The following is a 26,064-nucleotide window of genomic DNA, read 5'->3' as shown; positions in this document are numbered from 1 at the left end:
TTCATTTTCTGAGACGACGTACTTTTCACTTAGTCATTCTTATATGCAGTATCTGTTTGTCCATTAACTTAAGTGACTGAACAAAATCTCCAAATCTCCATTCCTTCAAAACTGTGTTACACTTCAACTGAAAATGACACAAGGATGGAATTTCCCAAATACAAGAGTCACTCTGTGAAACTGTCCCCCCCCCCCCCCCCCAATAACAATAACAATCATTGGCTCCAGTGTGATGCTAAGAAAAAGCGGGAACAACTGTTTACTGCTTAGTTGTCCGATTCTAAAATGTGTGACAAAAGTAACTGTGCCACCAAGTGTGAGGCTCATAGTGTATTATGGTTTCTGAATGCAAAAAAAATCTGCCCTCATCAAAATGTATGCACAGATAACTGGACTTCTTGGAAATGTTATGAATAAAACTTCAGTTCGAAAATGGTGTAACGTGTTTAATGCTGGATGAACAAATACTTTTAATGAAGAACCACCTAACTGACCTATAGTTATGTAGGCACAGTGTGAAGTTTTTGGACATTCTCCTTATAGTCCAGACTTGGCCCCAAGTGATTACCAAGTTTATCTGAAATTGAAGCATTTTTTTTTTTTTTTTTTTTTGCGAAAAGCACTATGGAAATAACAGTAAACAGAAAGATAATGCTAATGAGACAGTCAGTAATTTAACAGCAACTGAGTGTGCAGAAAGCTTGTGTAGCACTACAATGAATGTTTAAATTCGAATAGTGGTACATAGAAAAACAGCTAAGATACCAAAATATGTTGTAAATTAATTTCTCTTTCATTATCTTGAATAAACATGTCTCTACTTTTAGATTGACCCCTCTCACAACTACTTCTAATTTCTGAATTGTGCATTCAACAAACATTTTTCTTCTCTCTTCCTCTTTACTTCTTACGATTCTTTGGGTTCAGTGAATCATGATTCGTGGATGCAAAAAAATCGCTGGAGATAGAATTTAACTGCTTGATTCCTCTGTATACTCTACTCCACTGATTCCCCACCCCAACCCCCACTGGATAATATAGGGAAGGATGAGCAAGTCTCAATTTAATAATTGTCTGAAGTAAGAAAGTGTGATATCTTTAAATAGTGAAATTTTGAAAGGGAGTCCCCCCCCCCACAGTCTCTACTGCGACAAGGGGATACCAGGCACAAGCTAAAAACATTTCATGATAAAAGAGTTACACAATGAAATAAATTGTACACATTCCAGTTTAGTAAAGAACACAAGACATTTGTACGCTGCCCACAAACTGGATCTGTGGGCATGGGTTCAGTCTCTCTTCTCGAGTAAATAAGCTGAAAGCTGAAGTCTGATAGGTGTAGCACCAGAAAAAGGTGTCCTTCACAAATCGCAAGCACCTTCCAGCCCACGGCACTGGCCATGTTACTGCAGTAGGAAGAGATTAGTTTCAGGACGGAGTTATGGCTGTTAACTATTTTACCAAAATAGAAGCTACTAAAGGAGCAATGCACTGTATTCATAGTCTTCATTTCTTACGGATACACCACATGTCTGGTGATAAGTGTACATCCACAGTGCACCAAGGGAAAGCCACAGACATTACACATTCAAGTGATCTGCACCACACTGCATCACTAAGGTATCGCAGGTACTTTTTTTTCTTACAGCACTTTCTGAAATGACGGTACTGAAGCAGTCTCACTATTTGCATCTACAAGTGTGTCTGTATGCTACAAATGTGATGACAGCTTCGGGTGCTCACACGTAGTTTTCTGGGGGAAGATTCGAGGACGAGTACGGGATCGGCGCTTGTGGCTGCTGCTGTTGTTGCTGCCGCCAGCAGGCGAGCTCCGTGGAGCCAGCAGGGACCGACGCCCCCGTGGCCGGGTCCACGCCCTCGCAGTTGTTGTTCTGGCTGCGCGCTGCCTCCATCAGGCTCTCATCCTGTTGAAATGTAACCATTTTAAACATCCTATAATGTACTAATGATTCATATGTTTAATGAAGAACCCAATGCATCCATATTTTTTGATCCTGTAACTGGTAATTTCAGGTTTTTTTCAATAATACACTGCCAGAAAAAATCTGTACACCTATCTACAGGTTTCCAATTCACTCAATATTTCTTGGTCCAACAGTGTACATGAAGTACATGAAATGATTACATTTAAGGACATTAGTAAAAATGGTTCTTAGGTACCAGGTACCAAACCCAAGCTGAAGCATTCATATTAGTCTCTAGTGCAGCCCCGGGGGTAGCAATGTAGGCACTGACTCTGGAATTCATTCCATCAGATGGCAAATACTGTCCTGTTCATGTAGTTCAGTAAGAATTGTTGGCTGGAGAGTCATACAAGTCACTTCTCATCCCATCATATCTGCAATGTACTCAACTGGAGACAAGACTGGAGAATGTGTTGACCAGGGAAGCTGCCACAGATCTTGCAGAGCATGATGAGTTCTACGGACAATATGCACGGGAGCATTACCCTGTTGGAACAACACATCACTATCCCATTGCGAGAACAGCAAAAGAATGGGTCTAAAAACATTCTGCACGTACTGAATGCTGATTAGTATCCCCTTATCCCCTCCAGAAACACCGAAGGTGAACGAGAGTTGTAGGTTATCGCACACCAGACCGTAAGGGCTGTGGTGGGGCCAGTGTGTCTCAGACGAGTGTACTCTATGAGACAGCACTTATACCAGGTCTATGTCGTATGCACAAACGACCATCACTTGCATGCAAGCAGTGTCTGCTTTCGTTTCTGTAGACCACAGCATACAATTCCATCTTCTAAGTGATCATCTGAAGGCACAAGTTGAGCCGTGTACATTGATGCTGTGGTGGAAGACTGGCCCAGAGATGTGCGTGCCCATAGTCGCACTGCTGATAACTAGTTCGCAATAGTTCATGTTCACATGTCTAGGCTGACAAACTCTCTTAGCTGTGCTGTGCTAGCTGACACTCTGCCACTGCTGCCCTTACAATATGACAATCCTGGCAGGCATCCTTGCTGCATGGACATCAATAACCTCATCTATGGGTGCAACCACTAATTCCAGCATTGTTGCACAACTGACGCAGCACATTCAATTCGTGTGGCAGTTTTACAAAGGACCTTCCTGCCACTTGGAAGGCCACAATTTGACCCCTTCCAAACTCACTCAGTTGGCTGTGGGAAGCATGAGTGTGTCTCCGTGTCACGGTTGCCTGCTTGCTTCACGTGCTTGCACCACATGAGCCTTCTGGCTGTGAGTATTCTGTACTAAAGGGTAGAAACAGATGGTGCTCTGGTGCCTATATCATTACACTATCGCTTTTTTCTGCCAGTGTATACATTTTGAATAGACAGTTAACACTTCTGGTTAATAATTTGGGTATTTTGTTTCATTTTGAAATTACAATTTTGTAGTTAATAAGAACAACAACAATAATAACAACAATAATAATAATATCCAAGTGGTGAGCACTTCAGTGTTGTAACCAATGTAAATCCATGATTTGTGATACAAAAATAAGACAAATGGCACAAAACAAAGTATGCATAATTATTTTTAATGAATAATTACTGAATATACGAAGACATTTAACAAATCTCACATAAGTAAGGAATTTTGTAAAAGGAAAACAACATATGAATCATATGAAAATGATTGCACATTTGTATCAGACAGGTCAAATTTGTAAAAGAGTGTAATTTTAACAAATCTAGACAAAAATATCAAATGAATTGTCACAAGAAGTCTGTATAAAATTTTGAGAATGATGAAACTAATTCTAATAACAGATTTTACAGAGTAGGAGTTACTGACTGTTGAAGATTGTGGCTGCAACTGCATGACTCATTATTTTGTTTATATCAATCTCCATAAAGTTAGCTTTTGTAGTAAATGTTTGAAATTATATGAAAAAGAAATGTTTTCAGTGTTATCTTTAGCCTTTTTTGTTTATATTCTGCCATTCTGCAAATAATTTAATTGATTAGATTAGCAGCTGAACAAATTTAGATAAATAGTCTGTGTGTGTTTGAAAGTTATTTCAAATGAAAAATATGTTGAAGGCAGCAACATTACTTTGTATAGAAAAAAGTCAATACAGTTAACAGTGCCTTTTATGTACAAAAGTCATGAATAATGCTACATCTGCACTAGAGAGCAAAGTTGGAATAAAAACAGGGTGAATCATAACTAACAGTGAAAACAGGTGGAAGTATGTGATAGCAGAAACAAAAAAATCTTTCCCGTTAAGTTGCAAACAAGACTGCAAATGAGCTGTTTATGAGATAAACGTGAATTTGCGGTTATGAGCATCCACTGACTTCAGTATCATTTACATCCACATACGTACTACACAAACCACCACACAGTCCATAGTGGAGGGTATCTTGTGCCACTGCTAGACATTCTCTTTCTTCTTACACTCATAAACAGACCGAGGAAAGAAAAATTTCTATATGCTTCCATATGAGTCCTGATTTTATCTTCTCTCCATGGTCCTTACATAAGATGTATGTTAGCAATAGTAATACTATCCACAGTATGGTATAAAATAAAGTCATCTTTCCTCCAGTAAACAGTTAACTAAAGAGCAAAATTCACAACAATAACATTCATAATGTATAGGTTAAGTCAGAAATTTGCAACTTAAGGCTCTCTGTCAAATAAGGACAGAAACAATCAAATTTTTATGTGGAAAATAGATTAGAAGTTGAGAAAAGTATTGTTGGAGTGTATGCAGAATGACATGCCGGCAGATGCACAGTCAGCCAGGCAAGTGTGGGGTGAGTGATAGTGGTGGGGTTCGCGAGGGGAAATGCCGAGTGCTGGAGGGATGGTGTCACTCTGAACTGAAGATCACACTCACATTTTTCATAAATTTTAAGCGGAGCCCCTCCACACCCACAATTGCATGATGGTCACCCAAAAAGGTGAAATGTCACCTTTGCTTTGGTTAGTATCTAAAAGGCATTCCACTGAAAATGCAGGAGCAATTTATTGTCACATGACTTGTTAACCATTTGTAACTTTCAGAGGAGTGTCATGATTGGAGAATTTTGAGTAAAACCTACAACTTTCTTGTTGCTGTGTTAAAATTTGCTTCTTTTGCAGATTGGGATTTATACAATGTCACTTCACTAACATGTTGTGCAGATATAATAACAACAGAATTCTCAAACAGTGGTTTAAGAAGTTTATTAAGCAAGGAAATGATGACAAGTAAGGTCAATAGCTCATAAAAAAGCACATCCACAGGACGTGTAGTGTCTTCACTTATGTTGTTTCACTAGATATTGATGACCCTTAAGAGTTACATTCTTTCATAAAAAAAGTCTATAGTTTTTGAAATAACACAGCAGATAATGAATTTTGCGTAATAGCCTCATGGTGAAGTACTCTCCTCTTTGTGTGCTGTGTTTGCCAGAATCTCATTTCAATATCTCAAACCGCTTATCAGATATGAGGAATGTTAAGGATATTTCATTCTGGCTTTGTCGCTAGTGTGTGCAATCACAAGTGAGTAAGCTATTGGTAACAAACTTCCACCCAGGTCTAAAGAAAAATTCAATATGTTAGCTAAATTTCATATGCAGCAACATTTGATGTAATATGCAGCAAACACAAAGTCATAATGACCCCTATTTTTCATTACAAACTTTTTCAAACTCTGTGCATTGCCCCACTTAAATGGAAATATCGCAATAACTAAAACATTAACAGAATGATAGGCACACATCGTGAATCTGACATACAAAACTATAAGTAAATTTTTTACTGAATATTGTTTGTAATATCATTTGAGAAAGACTGAAGGGTGTGCAGCTCAAATGTGTCAGTGCAGCACATCGCCAATTGGCTGATTGGCTGAAAGTGTGTAAACAATGTGACCTCCCCTTCCGAGCAAACTAATGAGCTCACCCAGTGCTTTGGACAAAAAATTGATCACTGCGTGCTGGCCACTGCATCCTGGATGGACTCTACCAATGTTGAAAATGTTTATATACATGATGTAGCTAAGACTGATGATGATTTAATTATTTAATATGATGATTATGTGGAAGATGATGTTTTGAATGAAGTACAGCACACTGATTATGAGACAAACTATTTTATTGTCTTTAAAGATGAATATTCATCAGAGGAAAGTGAATGTATTGTATCTAGATTGTCAAAAATAGACAAGGTTTCAACAATAAGTATAGATAACTATTCAAAATCTATTGTATGCAAAGAATCTGGGTGGGGAAAATTGTCTAAATTTTTTAAAGAATTGTATCTTGATTGGTGGGAAAAGCATCAGAACAAATTTTGTAATCAGATTAGATTAGATTAGATTAGATTAATACTAGTTCCATGGATCATGAATATGATATTTCGTAATGATGTGGAATGAGTCAAATTTTCCAATACATGACATAATTAAGTTAATTTAACAACATAATTAAGTTAATATAACAACTTTTTATTTTTTTTAATTTTTTTATAACTTTTTTTTTTTTTTTTTTTTTTTCTTTTTTTTCTTAATTTATATCTAAAAATTCCTCTATGGAGTAGAAGGAGTTGTCATTCAGAAATTCTTTTAATTTCTTCTTAAATACTTGTTCGTTGTCTGTCAGATTTTTGATACTGTTTGGTAAGTGACCAAAGACTTTAGTGGCAGTATAATTCACCCCATTCTGTGCCAAAGTTAGATTTAATCTTGAATAGTGAAGATCATCCTTATTCCTAGTATTGTAGTTATGCACACTGCCATTACTTTTGAATTGAGTTTGGTTGTTAATAACAAATTTCATAAGAGAGTATGTATATACTGAGAAGCTACTGTGAATATCCCTAGATCCTTAAATAAATGTTTGCAGGATGATCTTGGGTGGACTCCAGCTATTATTCTGATTACACGCTTTTGTGCAATAAATACTTTATTCCTCAGTGATGAATTACCCCAAAATATGATGCCATATGCAAGCAATGAGTGAAAATAGGCGTAGTAAGCTAATTTACTAAGATGTTTATCACCAAAATTTGCAATGACCCTTATTGCATAAGTAGCTGAACTCAAACGGTTCAGCAGATCATCAATGTGTTTCTTCCAATTTAACCTCTCATTAATGGACACACCTAAAAATTTTGAATATTCTACTTCAGCTAAATCCTTCTGATTAAGGTCTATATTTATTAATGGCGTCATACCATTTACTGTACGGAACTGTATGTAATGTGTCTTATCAAAATTCAGTGAGAGTCCGTTTACAAGGAACCACTTAGTAATTTTCTGAAAGACATTATTGACAATTTCATCAGTCAATTCTTGTTTGTCAGTTTAAAATGATTCAAAAGAACCTTGTGATAATGTGGTACATGATGTAATTTTGTGTGGAATGGTTGGTCCTAATGAGTAAATTTGTGACTTTGACTTGTCAGTTACAATAAGTGAAAGAATAATAGCAATATGTGGAAGTAGTCATATATGTTTTTGTTCAGTTCACTGTTTTAATTTCACAGTAGATTTAAGTGAAAAACTAACTATAAAATGTAGAGATAGGATAATGTGTATGGAACTATGGTGGAGAAGGCTCGACAGACTGAATTAAATAAAAAAGTTAAAAAACCATGACATTGATTTAAGTATGAGAAGAGGAACAACAGTGATGTGCACAAATTTCTCTGCAAGGGTGAATTGGAAAATTTTATGCAGGCTTTATTTATTGAACTAACTTTTAATCTTTTGATATTTTATGGTTTATACTAAGATTTTGGCTACACGGATGGCTGATGATTTTCCTAGTGATTATTTAACGATTAATTTCTATGATGCGCTTCATTCATTTAATGCTTTTGTCTATGACATCGCTTTTAATGGGAAAAACGATTTGTTATGCTCATTTGAATACTGATTATGCCATGCAGTACAAAGAAACATGTTGCATCATGATGACTTAATAATTTGAAAATTGTGGTACATTTCATATTTTGACTGGATTTGAATTGGACTACTTAATGTTTGCTTTGAGATCACTTGTCATTTGAATTTTACTTTAATTTATTTTCTGTAAAGCATTAGAAGGACATACACACATTATATGTTATGTGCATGGCATATACAGAGCCTTAAGTGCAGCAATTTTCTTATAGAGAAACGACAAAGTAGTATTAGATTTGTTTGGTAGTAGGCCTATGCATAATGTCTTATTCAAAGTAATCTTGAAGATCAGACAGATGCAATGACTGTAAAAGGTTTGTGCATATTTCTGACACATCTGTAAAGAATAAATTGGAAGTTGCATCAAAATTTTGTCAGGCTATTATTTACAATGACCAACCCTGGACATAATCTTTCACCAATCAAGTAAGTATTCAAGTTATCTTTTTCTAACACTATCAAACTGGATATTGACTACTGATGATACATATGGGGTTTAAATTCCAAATAAATCACCTGCAAAGTAAAAACAGCTTATGTTTGCAAAAGTCAAATAATAATTCTTGTCTAAACAATCAGACAGTAATGTTTGATACTCCACACATTACACAATATAACAACACTTCTGGAAAAGAGTTATTGCTGCTTCACATACATATGTATGTCAATTCTGGTTGCTCAGTTGGTGAGGCACTACCATTAGATTTGTGTCCCCCCTCCCCCACATTGCACTCTGTTCTCTGTGAGTGCTGGGTCCCAAGCTTTGCTCAAGACGAAGTAAGAAAATTTCACTCAGACCCGAAAAATACAGTACAGTTGTCATTAAAGTCGAAAGAAATGTACAAATTGTAGTCTAGATCAATAAATACAATGTAAGTAAAAATATAGCAAAAGTCACCTTCATTTAATAGTACAATTCAGAAGAAGTTGCTCATTGTGAAAAAGATTACAGTCGAACTGATCGAGAAAATGCAACACCAACTGGTGCATCCATCAAAAGGGCTATGGCTTATGTAATCAGACAGTTTCTGCAGTCAGACCATGAGGAAGACTTATCAGAAAATCCTATGAAGTTCTGATCATGTTTAAAGGCAAAGAAAGGATACAACCTTCAGTTCAATCTCTTGCGGGTTAGTCCGGTGTTGAAACAGAAGGGAACAGACAAAATGCTTCATTTTAAGAAGTATTAATATGTGGGTTGGGTATATTGGTATATGCTATATTGGCATTTGTACGTTTGGCTGCCAAACAGATTTACAAATGAGAGATATCGATATTAACACCACTTGTACTGAAAAAGAATTGAGAATATTAAAAGTAAAGAAGACACCATGCCCAGACAGAATGAGATTTTATACTGAAGACACTGCAGAATCAGGCCCTTTCCTAGCTCATATTTATTGAGAATATCTACCACAAGCAATAATTCTACACGACTAAAAATTCCTGGTTACAAAAAGGGTAAAATATTAGTTGCAAACAATTGCAGATATATATTGCTGATGTCTGCTTGTATCAGGATTCTAAATCGTATTCTGAGTCATTATGCCGGCCGGTGTGGCCGTGCGGTTCTAAGCGCGTCAGTTTGGAACCGCGTGACCGCCACGGTCGCAGGTTCGAATCCTGCCTCGGGCATGGATGTGTGTGATGTCCTTAGGTTAGTTAGGTTTAAGTAGTTCTAAGTTCTAGGGGACTGATGACCTCAGTAGTTAAGTCCCATAGTGCGCAGAGCCATTCTGAGTCATTATGATGTCCCACTGTGCAATAATTTTCTTTTAAAATTAGCACATATACAAAACAAGGTCAGAAAAGAATCTACTACTATATCACCACATGGCCACTCATTACACTGACCAGTTATACTGAGTGTGACAGAACCCATTAAGCTTTCGAGGAGTTATAAAAAAGAAATTGTGGTAGATACAGAAAGAATATTTTTAAATTCAAAACCAATAGTTCATAAAATTTTATATTCATTCAGTGTTGAAAATAATGCCCTCAAGATGATTACCATTAACAGCAATACACTTTTGGAGAAGATCTCTGAAATTCTCAACAGTTCATTTAAATATATCATGAGATATGGTGTTCACTTCTTCAATAATTTGCTCCCTTAGCTCTGGTAGGGTGTAAGGTGATGTTTAAACACCTTTTGCTTTAGGTATCCCCAAACAAAGAAGTCACAAATGCTCAAATCTGGTAATCATGCAGGCCACCCCACGTCACCCTTCAAAGAGGCCAGACATCATGGAAACATTTCCTTCAAAACATTGAATGAATTTTGGGCTGTGTGAGCTGTAGCCTCATCCTGTTGGAAGAACAAGTCCCTTATTCCCTTTTCTTCAATGATCTCTTCCATTCTCGGGTACAGAAAATTTTGGAACACTGAAACATAATGCGTGGAATGTACAATTATGGTCACACATTCCTCATCAAATAAGTACAAGCCTATCATGCCAAATTGTGATACAGTATACAACAATGTCAATTTAGGGGAATTTAGTGGTCTTTTATGAATAAGTTGAGGGTTATTTTAAGCTCAGTAGTGAAAAATTTGTGTATTCACTGTCCCACTGAGATGAAAATGTGTCTCATCACTGCTGAAGAAAGTTGCCTCTAGAGAGATCTGTGCAAGCATTTGTTCACGCAGATTTTAGCAGCTGGTGTAATCTGCTGGGCTCAATTCTTGAAGCATCTTTATTGTGGAAGGATGTAAGTTCAAATCAAAATGTAAATCCTCCCCAAATTGTGATCTAAAATCCCCACTGCAACAGCATGCATTCAAGCAGAAAGTAATGGCAAATTGCTCAAGTGTTTCTCTCACCAGCTACAAACTATCTGGTGTTGTGTGCGACTTGCATTGCCCACATGTCTCTCTTCTTACTGTGCTACCAGTTTTTTCCAACTACCAAATCCAGGGCTGAATTTTGTTTGCATTAAGAATGGCATTGTTATGCGGAATGGTGAACCATCACCAAAAGGCTCTTTGCTTCATGATCACAGCCCGACACACACACATGGCAAAGCCCCAACGAGCTCCGGTCCAAACCATGTCAGCCATACTGTAATGGGGTCATGCATGGAACAGAGGGAGACCATGTGCAAATGCTCCCCCCCAACACCAGAGCAGTTATCACTCAAAACTGCTCGCTTAGTTCTGCCGCATCCTATATAAGAGACAAACATCCCAATAGATGATCACAAATCCCATTCCTCTCCTAAGAAAATAGCTTAAAAAAATGCTCACACACACACACTTACACCGACACATATACAGTCAACACCAAGAAAGTTGGCAATGGTTACAAAAGCAAATGACACACCAAGGTCCCCTTTGTGATCATCAGACAGATCATCTGCCACAGTCGTCCCTCCCAGATGTTGCCTTCCCACTGTAATATACATAACATACAAAGACTTAATGAAAAGTTTGATTCCCTGACATTGTGTAGTACAATACCTCACTTTAAAATGATTGGTATTGTGGTGATTCGTGAATTTTATAAAAATGACACTAAATTGGAGCATAATTAGCAGGCACTATTATAAAATAAAACAAACAATGATGTATTTTAACAAACTGTGGCATTCATTGTAGCAATGGGAAAGACTTGAATTGGTGAAAATGGTAGGAATAAAATATATGGTATTAATTACCAACTGTAATTATTCAAATAATTGGACTTTTATGAATGTAGTTTACTCATTCAAGAAGTCATTCTCTCACTTGCAAATGAAGGCCCATATTGTAAAACATAAATTTAGGATGAAAGCTGCAAAGAACATTACGTCTTAAAGACTTTATTAATTAAACTCATGTTGTTGTAACCAGATATACACCTAATTATAAAATTCTAGGCATCTGTTATAAATTCTGTCAATCAAAACCTGTTTTGTTTAACCCTCTTAGCTTCAATTATTGTTAGGAATGTGAGTCTGTGTAATTAGCATGTATTAATTAATTTTGTGAAGTTCATTATTGTACTCATATTTAGATGGAATTTTCACATTTTAAAACATTTTTACATTATAAATTTCACGTATTCAATTCTGTAATTTTAGACGTATTATTCTGCGTAATCAGAACATCTTAGCTTTGGAACTTTTAATTGTAAATACGATTAAAAATATGTTGTCATTATTAAGTAATAATGGTCCAAGCGATCATCCATTATTTAGAATATGTAAGTAGGGAAGCAGCGAGGCTGCTGGGACGGGCAGTTTGAACTGATATCTCGAAGTGTAACCTGTGTTAGTTACTTGAATATTATTTCACTAAGATTTAAAGTTGTGAAAAAGTATATTTCTCGATTTGTGAACCAGTCAGTTGTTTTACGAAGACATACTGTACAACTCGGCCTCTTTGCAATGTGTCATGATGGATTTGATCAGCTGTTACGAATGGAAGAATAAATGTTTAAAAACTGGAACCGATCACTTTCACTGTAAGCCAAAAACTTCATGAAGATCCAGGCAATCTATGAATATTTGAGTTATGTGGAGAAAAATTTTGTTTTAACCTTCTACTTACGATTCCAGATAACATCAGATGACATGCACTTTTGATAAGTCAGTTCATCTGTCTCCGAAGTAGATAATAATTAAGTGGAAGTGTTAAACCACGGAGGACCCGAAAGTGCCTCTGTCATTATACTTGCCGCACCACTGCGGCTGTGGACACCTCTCTCTGTGTGGATGGCAGGGCACTCAGAGCCCTACGCATGTTTGGGTGCCCTACAACAACATGCTAGATTCATCACTGCCCTACGGGCTCAGCCCTCACCGTATTTTCATTCTTCATCCACTGAGTCGACCCTAGCTTTCTTCAGGCTTTCTTCAGGTTTTCGCGGCGCAAAGACTGCTCCATTAAGTTTCGGGAATGCAGCCGCATGAATTCTGCTTCTTCTTCTAATATTTCGGCTGTATACCTTTCAGCCATCTTCAGAGAGAGCCGTACGACTGACGATCCAGCGCTCGCTCCATCCTTTTAAACTTGCGGACCGCGCCACTGCGCATGTGGCCACAGATAAACAAGGCGCCAGTGATGTTGATCGGCGGCAAAGATGTACAATATACGTGAGTTACGTCTGTGGTTGCGCATTCGATCCATGCTGGGAGGTCGATGTATTACTGGGAGCTGAACTGAAGCGACGTCTTTGTAAGTTCAATATTGAAAGTGCCGGATTCCATGATTTATCTAACGTGAAACCGCTGTCTCTATTAATTAAATTCTTTGTCAAGCAGATTTCAATGGCCTCTTTTACTACAGAGTCCCAGAAAGATGAAACAGAAGTCAGAATTTCGACATTTTCATATACCATAGAGTGACCAGAATCAATACAATGCTCTGCCACAGCCGATTTACTGGGTTGTAAGAGCCGAGTGTACCTGCGATGTTCCGTACACCTCTCTTGGACTGTACGATTCGTTTGTCCGATATATGAAAGGCCACATTCACATGGTATCTTGTAAACTCCAGGCTTGCGGAGTAGTAAGTCATCTTTAACGGAACCCAGGAGTGCAGCCGTCTTCGCCGGTGGACGAAAAATCACTTTTACTTTATGTTTAGTGAGGATCCGTCCTATTTTGGATGAAAGGCTTCCCACATACGGCAGGAAAGCCATGGATTTAAATGTTTCCTCGTCATCTTCTGCATTCCTTATGGATACCTTACGTTTTATTTGTAGTGCCTTACGTATCTGTTGTGGAGAATACCCGTTGTCCTCAAAAACTCTCTTCAGATGTAAAAGTTCGTCTTTTAAACTACTTTCATCAGATATGATGTGTGCTCGGTGTACCAAAGTTCTTAGAACACTACTCGTCTGCGAAGGATGGTGACAGCTCTTTGCATGTAAATATAAGTCCGTATGGGTCGGTTTCCGATATACTGCATGACCCAAAGTGCCATCTTCTTTGCGCCGAACCAAGACATCCAAAAATGGAAGACATCCCTCCTTTTCCACTTCCATTGTAAACTGAATTTGTCCTTGGATGGAATTCAGATGGTTTAAGAAGTCCTGCAATTTTTCCTCACCATGGGGCCACACTATGAAGGTGTCATCAACGTACCTCCAAAAAACTGTAGGCTTCAAACTAACAGACTCCAGGACCTTCTCCTCGAAGTCCTCCATAAATAAATAAATATATCGGACAAACAAATCGTACAGTCCAAGAGAGGTGTACGGAACATCGCAGGTACACTTGGCTCTTACAACCCAGTAAATCGGCTGTGGCAGAGCATTGTATTGATTCTGGTCACTCTATGGTACATGAAAATGTCGAAATTCTGACTTCTGTTTCATCTTTCTGGGACTCCGTAGTAAAAGAGGCCATTGAAATCCGCTTGACGAAGAATTTAATTAACAGAGACAGCGGTTTCACATTAGATAAATCATGGAATCCGGCACTTTCAATATTGAACTTACAAAGACGTCGCTTCAGTTCAGCTCCCAGTAATACATCGACCTCCCAGCACGGATCGAATGCGCAGCCACAGACATAACTCATGCATATTGTACGTCTTTGCCGCCGATCAATATCACTGGCGCCTTGTTTATCTGTGGCCGCATGCGCAGTGGCGCGGTCCGCGTGTTTAAAAGGATGGAGCGAGCGCTGGATCGTCAGTCGTACGGCTCTCTCTGAAGATGGCTGAAAGGTATACAGCCGAAATATTAGAAGAAGAAGCAGAATTCATGCGACTGCATTCCCGAAACTTAATGGAGCTCCTTCCTTTCGTTCACACCGTTCCTCGCCTGTCGCTTTGGCCATCCTTCACGATCCTCTGTCCTCAGTTCCAGACCTTCCGGCTCCACAGCAGCTCTGACACGAGCCCTTTTGTTTCAGGGATTCCCCTCTGGGGTTTGTGAAGTTTTCCCCCACTAAACACAATACAGTATTTGTGGGCCAGCAAACGCTGGCCACTCCACTGCCAATAGGGACTGCTTTGCACCACCGGTCCTCCACCTTTCGGGGCCCCGGGTCTCAGCGCGACAGTCGACTTTGCCAGATATCCACAATCACAGTGGTTGCACATCTTCTCCTCGGAGTTGGAGAAGGGATACGGTGTCACTGCCACCGGTCTCTCAGTGGTAGATGGTCAGTTGCAATTTCCTAGCGGAAAAGGACATTGTAACTGGACATGCAGTCTGACGGCTAGATAAAATGTCCCAACAGGTTGTCAACTCATTGGCCTGCCCATGCTGCATCACTGAGGAACAACTGCGACAGTTCTAGACGGGCACAACAATACGAGTCAGGACAGAGACAACACTGACTTGTCTGTACCAGAAAGTCAGAATGTTGCCCTCCCGTCACTGATGTGTGGCATTGCTACCACTGACAAGAAGCACAGTCTACATCGGTAGTTCACTCCAGAACTTACACCAACCACATCGCAGTCCCTCTTCTGGAGTACACTGCCGACCACTGTCAATGCAGGAAGGAACTTTAATCTCACCAGGTACAGTCTTGGGACTCAACTGGCTAGACTTCATTCATTGTGCTTAGTGGATAACTATCCTAGGCCTTGTGCTCCACATCACGGCTAGTGCATCATCACGAACTTCTAATTGAAACTGGCCTCAATAATAAACTTTCAGACTGACCAGATACTTGACCTTCGGTGGTTTCTTGCATTTTCTATAACTAAATCATCACAGTTGGGTGACTTGATGAGAAACATATTAGTTATCTTTTCACACAATTAACAAATGATGACTATTTGTCAGCTTCAAAGCTGTTTCTTTCCGTATGTACCACACTTGCAACAAAGATGGATAATAGTAAGCGTGAAAGGTATTTGAATAACTTCAGGAAAGATTCTAGGTAGTGTTCCACTTTCCATTTGGGCTGAGTATCTGAAAAGCTCCTTCACTTTGAATCATAACTTGTTGAGGGCATGATTGTCTAATCTAAGCAAAATGATGTACTCGATGCCATCTTTTTGTTGGACCGTAGAGGTTCCTGGTCAGACTTATTGGTGCAATGTTGGAAAACAACTACCTAAAGTACTTGATACAGGCAGCCATGTTGTTAACATTACAAATTTTACATTTTTTTCCCTTTCCATTATTTTCTCCTTGTAAAGGTCAATCACTGTCTCCAGTACACAAATAATATTTACATCACATATAATTTAGAACATAATACTAAATCATAAAATTTCAAATTCAGTCTGCTGATACCTGCATTCACATAGGTAATAGAGTAAACATTACATATTATTCTCTAGCAGAGCAAAACAGTTGCTTCTGATAAACAACAGAGTGTACAGTACACAGTATCCAAAATTCTTCTCATGCATGCATATACTCATTAATTCTTGAATACCAGTGACAAGAGTTCCACAAAATTTAGGAGAAATGTGAAATATCAGGCTTCTCTCAGACGAGAGTGTACAATGAGAATGGTTCACAGGTTATGACTAAAGAAGACAAGTCATGCACTAAAATCTCTAAGTACAGCTCAAGACCTACAGTCATAAGGAATCTTTGTCAAAGTTCCTGTAACATAACTATCACCACAGTAACTCCTCAGAGTTACACAACTACAGAGACATGCAAGAAGACGGATAGTCACGAGCACTAACTAGGATGGAAGTTTCAACTTGAAAAATGTAAGTGATAACAGTGTGGCATGCAGTCAATTTTCTTTTCCAGGCCCAAGACCTCCAGTATTCCAACTACACATTCCATTACACTGCGTCTATCTTCCCGAGGTTCCGTGACGGATGCCAGGAATCGTGCAGTTACCTCGGCCTCTGCCAGGGGATTCGTGGTGATGGTGAGCTTCCCGTTGGCCAGCGGTTGCTGTGTCTGCGGCAGCCGCTGCGGGGGTCGGCCGTTCTGCTGGCCACCCCCGCGCCCGCCCTTGGCAACCGCCGTGATCTCTGGGAATTTGTCCCGGCTATCACTCCCTGTGTGTTGCGAATGGTACAGGTAAGGCATGTGGAGTGTGAGCGAAACTTTTTTTTTTCTGTTGATTGAGAAGTGTCTGCAATGAACATGATTAAATTTGCAACCTCCTTTTCCCAACACAAAACATTCCCAAAGAAACTGATGCAATACACTGTACAGCACTGGCTGTTAGGAAAACACACAGAAATACTGTGTACACATGTTTCACAGCAGGACAATAGATATACTGCACCTGGATAATCCAGAGCCTTCGAAACACCCATCGACTTTTACCAATGAGATCATAGCAAGGTTCAAAATGCAACCCAAACAAAATTTCAAAATGGCAGCCATGATGCACCTATTCCCATGGTGCAAATATATAAACAACAGTTACAAAATTGTACAAATTCTTAACAATAAATATTGAGCCTAACAGGAAAACCACAGAAAAATGAGGCTTTTGAATGGGGACAAACTGCAAAAACTAAAATAACAACCACAAAAATATGCAAAACAAAAATAACCAGATAAGTTGGTAAAGCAGTTGGTAAAAGAAAAAAGAAACTTAGTGTGAACCAATTATAACTGGTATCAAAAACATCACTTGTCATATATAGCTCAACTGAAAAGCCAGATACTTTACACAAAGCCAAAAAGTGATACCAATACAGATAACCAAAAATCATGGAAGTTAACTAAATGCAGTTTCAGAAATGAACAAAATAGTTTAACACACAAACTGAGCCTCGATCTCTCAAGCAGCATGTCAGACAAGAATTTTATATTTCAATGGAAGATGTATTCATAAGAAATTCCAAGTTCACATAAATTGCAATCAGTGTTTATCTTCATTACCAGGACATCCAAAGATAAAGTTTAAGCTCTGATGGATTATTAGTGTAAACTTGTTATAGTTTGTTCAAGTAGCTAAACCTGTAGCTCTAATAATGTGCCCACACCATCACAATCCCTAACACACATTACAGACCCAATGACAACCACAAACACTGTATTAACTGACACTATTAATGCTCCCAAGCAAAACAAACAAACACTCTGCACACACATGATGTCACCCATCATGACACCACTCTATCACGGCTCGGAGCTGATGGGCAGCATCACACCTCAAGTCGACCTCCTTAAATATTACTGTTGTTGCAGAGTTCATCATTTCAATCTGGAGACAGATACCTGGCTTATATCATGTAACATCAAACTCACAAAAGGTTTATTAAAATACATTTTCTCAGTGCGCAGAATTATGCTGATACACCACCATACCCTGCCTATGAAAGTTGGTTAGCCCTCATCTTTTTTCCCCACAATAAACTTCAGACTACCATACAAAAAGAAGAGGGTGAAGATTTTGTTCATTTTCTACCTTAACTGCCAACAGTATTTTCTATACAGAAGTGTGTAAACAGACTGATTTGTGCATGTCTCTGACAAGTATTCCAATTCTCTCTCTCTCTCTCTCTCTCTCTCTCCCCCTCTCCCTTTCCCTCACCCTCACCCTCTCCTTCTCTCTCTCTGTCCAAACAGGCGTCGGAAGGACCAATGGCATCAGATGACTGCCGCCATCTTCAGTCCATAGGCATCACTGGATGCAGATATGGAGAGGCATGTAGTAGCACTCCACTCTCCCAGCCATTGTCAGTTTTTGTAATCAGGGCCACTACTTCTGTCAAGTTGCTCCTCAATAGGTCTCACAAGGGCTGAGTGCACTTCACTTGCCAACAGTGCCTGGAAGACTCAGATGGTGACCCAACCAAGCCCAACAGTGCTTTTCAGTGATCCAATTGGAACCTGTGTTGCCACTGCAGCAATGCCATTGGCAAGTATTTCAACTGGTCACATATCATGTTTCACAAACATTTCAGCTGTATCTGTAGTGAAGTTCGCTATGCTGTGTTACACTATGCAATTCCAGAGAGGACATTATTTAATTGCTGTGTACAGTGGAAAGGCATGATCTTCAGCCCTCAAACACACTGATAAAATTATCTTCTTACAGTGTTCATTCTTGCGACCTGGTTGATGTATTAAACAATATAAAAAACAGACAAATTGCCCTTCATACTTTCAAAGTATTCCTTATAAATTAAGGAGGGAAAGAACTGCATACCATGCAACAGCTTTTGGACTCACCTGGGGCTTTTCACATGAATGAATTCTAAAGGGATCAGTGCTGGCAATTTTGCTTATTAGCACATCCAGTCACTAAAAATTTTGCTTCATCAGACATCAGCAGTTGTGGAGAAGCAGTGGTTCTCTGTTAGTCATTGCAAAAATGTCAGTACAGCTGGAGAGTCTGTCTGGACTATCAACACCCCTCAACTCTTGAACAACTGCAGTTTATGCAGACGAAACTTCAAATCAACCAGTAACAAGCAAACAATGGAAAATCCAGGAAGGAATGCACCAATATAATGAAAAGGAAAGTTGCTACTCACCATATAGTGGAGATGCTGAGTCACAGACAGGCACAACAAAAAGACTGTCACACATACAGCTTTCGGCCAGTAGGGCCTTTGTCAAACACACACACACACACACACACACACACACACACACACACACACACGCACGCACACGCGCACACACACTCATGCAAACGCAACTCACACATGACTGCAGTCTGAAACCACACTGTGAGCAGCAGCACCAGTGCATGATGGGAATGGTGACTGGGTGAGGGTAAAGAGGAGGCTGGGGCATGGATGGGGAGGGATAGTATGGTAGGGGTGGTGGACAGTGAAGTGCTGCAGGTTAGACATGACACCCAGTCTTTTTACTTTTTCTTCTCTCCTTCTCGCTACTCCCCCCCCCCCCCTCCTCCTCCCCATCACACCTCTCCCTGCTCTCCATCTAACCTGACACAGTAATACCTTCTTGCTCACAACACCCCATAGCTCACAAACATGCAGCTTTCCACTCAATGGTACACCGTCTCATATCCATCCCCATGTCCAGAGATGATTTTAAAGCAGAGTTAGATACAATAAAATTTATTGCCTCAGCCAATGGCTACAATCCAGTTCTTATTGACCACATCTTGCACAGGAAACAAAAACGGAAAATTATACCCCTCCTCTATGCCCCACCTGCTTCCCCATCCACTGTCTGCAAGAAATGGTGTGCTATACCATTTGTAGGTCAGGTATCACAGACTATAGCCAAAGCACTGAAATCCTGCAAGTATAGGGTTTCCTACTATGTCAGGAACACTACAGCCCAGTGTGTTTTTAATAGCAAAGATAAGATCCAGTTATTAGCCAACAGTGGGGTATATAAAATCACCTGTTCTGATTGTGACAAATTTTACATTGGTCAGTCAGGCAGAGACATATCAACTAGGCTGGCTGAACATGAACGCAGCTGGAGGTTGCAGAATTCAGACTCTACATTTGCTGAGCATGTACTGAGTGAGGGTCACAACTACCAGCCAGTGTCCCATGTACTTCACTTAGCAAACAAAGGCCATAAACTCAACCTGCTGGAAGCCCTGGAAATTAACAAACATCTTGCTCACAGTCCAGATCTCATCCTAAATGACCAGACACAACTCAACACTTCCCCTCTCCCAAACTTCATATAATCATCTTTGTTGTTCATTACTTCCCACACTCTCTCTTCCTACATATTCCCATTTTCCTATAGTCATTAAGTTGTTTTATTTGTTGCAGTTGCCTTTGTATTCCACATATGCTGTAGTTTCAATAGTTAAGGGTTTGCTTTTAACTTGTACTTGTATTACTGTCCATGTTTAACTCCCCTTGTAGTTGTCTCATCAAATACTGTTCATATTTTACTTTGCTCATTTATTTAATGTAAACTGGTATACAGCCACTGCTTTGATTATAATGTTAATGTTAAAATGCTGTACCACCACACTCTCAAACTGTAGGTTCCCTCAAACACCTCAATTTTCCTGCATTTATTAATTTCTGTTTATTGTATTGATATGGCTTAAGTTCCTCGTGTATTCTGTATTTACATTGACAACTGTCTCTTCTTTTTTTAATTGGTTGTGTATTACTCTCCATGTTTCATACCTCTTGATGCAGCCTTGCCTAGTACTAATTTTATCTTATTTCAATAGTTTTGTTTATCAATAGAAACTGTTATGTAGGCATGCTATTCCTATTTTGTGATAAAGGTTTTCCTGTCAACTCCATTGTTATTTATGTACTGTTCAGTTTTTACTATTTCATTGCAAAGATGTTACTCACTGTATGTTTCTACTTCACTCTAGATGTGTTACTTCTCTTCCAATGTTGTCTGCTAAGATTTAACTTCTTTGGTGATAATACTCAGTAAATGCCTGAAGATGGCCTTGTAAGCCGAAAACCGGTTAGCAATAAAAATAATATTGTAGAACAAAAGCAAACTGGTGCTTTTCATTTATTATTATAATGTTGTTCTACCAAGAACCGACGGAATATTCTGTTACTATAACCTGAAGCACTTCACTGTCCACCACTCCTATCATACTATCCCTCCCCCGCCAGGCCCCAGCCTCCTCTTTAACCCCACCAGTTGCCACTCCATTCGTGCACTGGTGCTGCTGCTCGCAGTGTGGTTTCAGTTGCCTGAGACTGCAGTCATGTGTGTGAGTTGCATTTGAGTCAGTGTATGTGTCTGTTGTCTATTTTGGATGAAGGCCTTACTGGCCAAAAGCTTTATGTATGACAGTCTTTTTCTTGTTCCTATCTGCAACTCAGTATCTCCACTATATGGTAAATTAAACAGTAAGCAGCTCAATGCACATCGCAGCAGTTGTAATGTTTGTGCATCTCACCGTGCTGAACATCTGGGACTGCATTCAAGTGATACAAACATCTGCTCCAGGTTGTTACATGTTAGAACATTCGTCCCCCATCTGGTGACTACCAGTTCAGAACTGTTTGCGTGTCACCACGACTAAAGTATACCACGCACAACAAAAGGGCACTATCTATGCTTCCACCCTTGACCTGAAATCCAATGATCCTGCTCTTTTGGACATCAGATAAATCACTCCATTTACTTCCACTTCACAACAATGACTGCATCGTTTTCAAATATAGGCAGTGGTCACATTTATGTGACTGTACATGAAAATTCAATAATTATTTTAATGTACAAAAGTAGCTGTACTTTTTTTTAATGCCTGATTGGTAAAAATAATGTACAATTTATGTGTTTAGGGCATTTTACCTATTTAATCCTAATTTTTAATTAATTTTTAGGTTATCTGGATTTTTTATATTCCAGGTGACCTATGGTCCCATCTAATCCAGATAAAGAAGGTTCCAGTGTAGTTTCACATCTGCTGAGATTTTCTGAGCAAAGAAACGCCAAAGTCTTCATTCCTCTCCCAGTGTACCACACAGGTTTAATCCGTCAAAATTTCATTACCATGGTGCCTCTACAACAGAGCAAAAGAATCCGCTACTCAGCAGAACAGTTCATTGTTCTGCCTCCATTTCTTTTTAATCAATACAATAAATGTGTTGTCTCTGGTAAAGTATATGGAAGTAAGAGGGTGAAGATAGCGTCTGTGATGAATATTTTGTTAACATTTACGGGCTACTCTGTTGGCACCTGGAAGAACACAGACATATTAAAAATTGAAACACATAGTATTAATGTCCCACAATAATACTTACTGTATATTTTGTTGTGCACTGGCTTTCTAAGTCATTGTGAGATAATTTAAGAATGAACAGATTAGTCCACACATCAACATAACTGAACAAAGACTGTCACTTCCAATGATATGTACGTCTAATGATTATGCACCTACACAAAAGTTCAGTATATCATTAAATAATATTTCTTTTTCTGTTCCCATGTCAAATTAAAGCATTCCAGTTCTGTGTTTTTCATATGCCTGCATAAACTCCAAATGTCATACATCTTTGGAATAACAGTCTGTTTACAGCTAGAAGCTTCCACTGATGTTATGTCAACTATCTGTAAGTCTTACTACATTTGCTGCTGCCTAAGATGAACCAGTGTAAAAGACACACACCGCTTTTTTAGACTATTTTTGGGAAAAAGTTTCTCACTTAATACATCTACTGCAAAACAACAATAACACATATGTACACATACACATAATGTCTAGGCAATGTAAGTAGGAAAAAGTGCTAACCTTTTAATTTTTGTCCTCAAATCTGCACAATTCATCCACAGTGCTGAAGGAAGAAATACTTGATGCCCCCATGTCAGAATCTGTAGCCTCATACAATATATTATCCATTGTAACACTCAGTGCATTGCTGATTCCATATTTTTTAAACGATTTCATCATTGTTTCAGCTTTTATAAAATCCCATGAAGCTTTGACTCACTTGACTCACAAACTTGAGAAATGCTAGGTTTCTTCCTCCTTCCTGATGATGTAATTTCAAAATCTGTAGATTGCATCAATCTGTTCCACTGCTCCTTCATAAGTCCCTTACATGATTTATTGATACATTCATCTAATGGGTGAAGTAAATTAGTTAGTCCTCCTAGAATTACAACTAACTGAGTCTTCAATTCTGTATGATTAAATGATGATGGCGTCCTCTTGGGTAAAATATTCCGGAGGTAAAACAGTCCCCCATTCGGATCTCCGGGCAGGGACTGCTCAAGAGGATGTCGTTATCAGGAGAAAGAAAACTGGTGTTCTACGGATCAGAGTTGATCCAAACCATGAACATCATGATCTGGATTCACTAAAGTTGGCAATCACTTTGTTAGTGGATATTGCTTTTGCTTTATGAATGATCATTTTCATACAAACTGAAATTCTGTTCTCTAAAATCCAAGTATTGAGTCCTGACAAGTTTTGACCATTTAATAGCTCCATTTCTCAGATTTTGTTTGGTGTGAAGTGCTTTTTTTAAAACATCTTCCTGATTCTGCCAAATTCTTATCATTTTTTTCAGTTGTAGGTGGCCCGAAGTGCCTTCCTGCAGTCCTATTTCCATGCTATTTAGCAAATGCAATCACTTACAGCTTAAATGCAACTATACAACAATGTCATTTTTCAGCCACAGTTCAAAAATAAAACCACAATATAGGCACAACACAAACAGGTCTCCACACTAAACACAGTCACTGGAGGTTGAACAAACAAAATAAAAACCATTAACGACAGCGCATGTGCATCCACTGAACTCTGTACAACTTAATTGCTCAAAATTCACAAGGAAATGCAGAATGAATTTCTTCAAGCCAAAACATAGAAACTTTTAAGAAATGGAGCTTGTCTTATTCAAGAATGGTAGTACGTGAAATCCATTAAATTATAGGCCCCCATTATTAACATCAATATGCTGCAGGATTTTTGAACATACATTGTGTTTGAACCTTATGCATTACATCAAAGAGAACGGTCTGCTGACACACATTCGACACGGATTTAGAAAACATCATTCTTGTGAAACACAACTCCCTCTTTATTCACATGAAGTGTTCAGTGCTACTGATAAGAGATTTCAAATTGATTCCATATTTCTAGGATTTTAGAAGGCTTTAAACAGTGTACCACACAAGTGGCTTGTGGTAAAATTGCATGCTTATGGAATATTATCTCAGTTATGTGACTGGATTTGTGATTTCCTATCAGAGATGTCACAGTTCGTAGTAATTGAAGGAAAGTCATCGAGTAAAACAGAAGTGATTTTTGGTGTTTACCAAGGTAGTGTTACAGGGCCTCAACTGTTCCTTATCTGTATAAAAAAATTTTAAGACAATCTGAGCAGCCATCTTAGGTTGTTTGCAGATGATGCTGTCATTTATCATCTAGAGAAGTCATCAGAAGATCAAAACAAGTTGCAAAATAATTCAGGAATGATATCTGTATGGTGTGAAAATTGGTGATTGACCCTAAATAATAAAAAGTGTGAGACCATTCACATTAGTGCAAAGAGAAATCCAGTAAACTTCAGCTATTCATTAAATCAGTGAAATCCAAAGGCCATAAATTTAACTAAATGCCTAAGAATTACAATTATGAATAACTTAAATTGGAAAGAACACAGAAAATGATGTGGAGAAGGTAATACAAAGACTTCATTTTATTGGCGGAACATTTAGAAAATGTAACAGATCTAATAAAGAGACTGGCTACACTATGCTTGTCCGTCCTCTTTGGAGTACTGCTGTGCGGTGTGGGATCCTTACCAAATAGGATTAATGAAGTACACAGAGAAAGTTCCAAGAAGAGCAGTGCGTTTTGTATTATCACAAAATAAAGGAGAGAGTGTCACTGACATGGTACAGGATGTGGGGTGGACATCATTAAAACGAAGGTAGAATCTGTTCCACAAAAACATGGGAGAACTGCCGGATGTCAGTAACGTCCTGCCACGATATTTCGGCGCAGAGTCTTCTGGCCATCTTCAAGTGAGTACCACTGAAGTAGTACGGGTGAGTATGCGCTGAGCTCTGCAATTTAAAGCCATACTGAGGTGACATTGCACATGCGCTGCTCAGTGTGCATGTTCATAACAACACCGTGCGCTGTGCCTCGCGCCCTCCGCGGTGAAAGCTTGGCGTATCAATATCAGGTTGATTTTCATCTTTATGCAGATAACTACATTGACTACAAAGTTTCTCTATAACAGGATTCCAAGCAGAGTTTAGCTGATAACCGCTATCTCGATTGATGAGAGTCTCATTGTCAGACAATCTTATTTCCACAGATTATTTGATAATCGAGCTCCAAAACAACACAAACTGTGCAGGAATGCATTGTGGAACACCAACGGCATACTCGCCTTCTCCAACCCACCAAGTCCGCAATCGCCGAACATTGCATTTCCACAGACCACCCCCATGAATTACAATGAAACAAAAATTTTGGCCCATACATCAAACTTTTGGAGCTTAGTTATCAATGAATCTGTGGAAATAAGTTTGTCTGACAATGAGACTCTCATCAGTTGAGATAGCAGTTATCAGCTAAACTCTGCTTGGAATCCTGTTATAGAGAAACTTCATAGTCGACGTAGTTATCTGCATGAAGATGAACATCGACCTGATATTGATATGCCAAGCTTTCACCATGGAGGGTGCGAGGCGCAGAGCATGGAGTTGTTATGAACGTGCATGCTGAGCAGCGCATGTGCAATGTCACCCCAGTATGGCTTTAAATAGCAGAGTTCAGTGCATACTCGCCAGTACTACTACAGTGGTACTCACCTGAAGATGGTCAGAAGACTCTGCGCCGAAATATCGTGGCAGGACGTTACTGACATCCGGCAGTTCTCCCGTGTTTTTATGG

The 26,064-nt window shown here is 38.9% G+C and overlaps 1 protein-coding gene across 3 annotated transcripts in view; it reads right to left on the bottom strand.

Annotated features, from left to right (window-relative positions):
* Positions 1-217: 217 nt before the first annotated feature.
* LOC126106353 (interference hedgehog-like) overlaps positions 218-26,064 on the bottom strand; it is a 672,512-nt gene continuing 646,665 nt past the window's right edge. For 2 of the 3 annotated variants that reach the window (XM_049912604.1, XM_049912605.1), the window contains exons 14-15: positions 16,653-16,816; positions 218-1,925 (exon numbers count right to left, since the gene is read on the bottom strand). In XM_049912604.1, coding sequence (XP_049768561.1) covers positions 1,740-1,925; positions 16,653-16,816 — 350 coding nt within the window. In that variant the 3' untranslated portion in view covers positions 218-1,739. The remainder of the gene's footprint in view (positions 1,926-16,652; positions 16,817-26,064) is intronic. The other variant, XM_049912606.1, reaches the window with a different exon arrangement.

Source organism: Schistocerca cancellata, chromosome 10 (genome assembly GCF_023864275.1).
Source record: "Schistocerca cancellata isolate TAMUIC-IGC-003103 chromosome 10, iqSchCanc2.1, whole genome shotgun sequence".
Classification (NCBI taxonomy): domain Eukaryota; kingdom Metazoa; phylum Arthropoda; class Insecta; order Orthoptera; family Acrididae; genus Schistocerca; species Schistocerca cancellata.
This window is presented reverse-complemented; position numbering and strand designations above follow the sequence as displayed.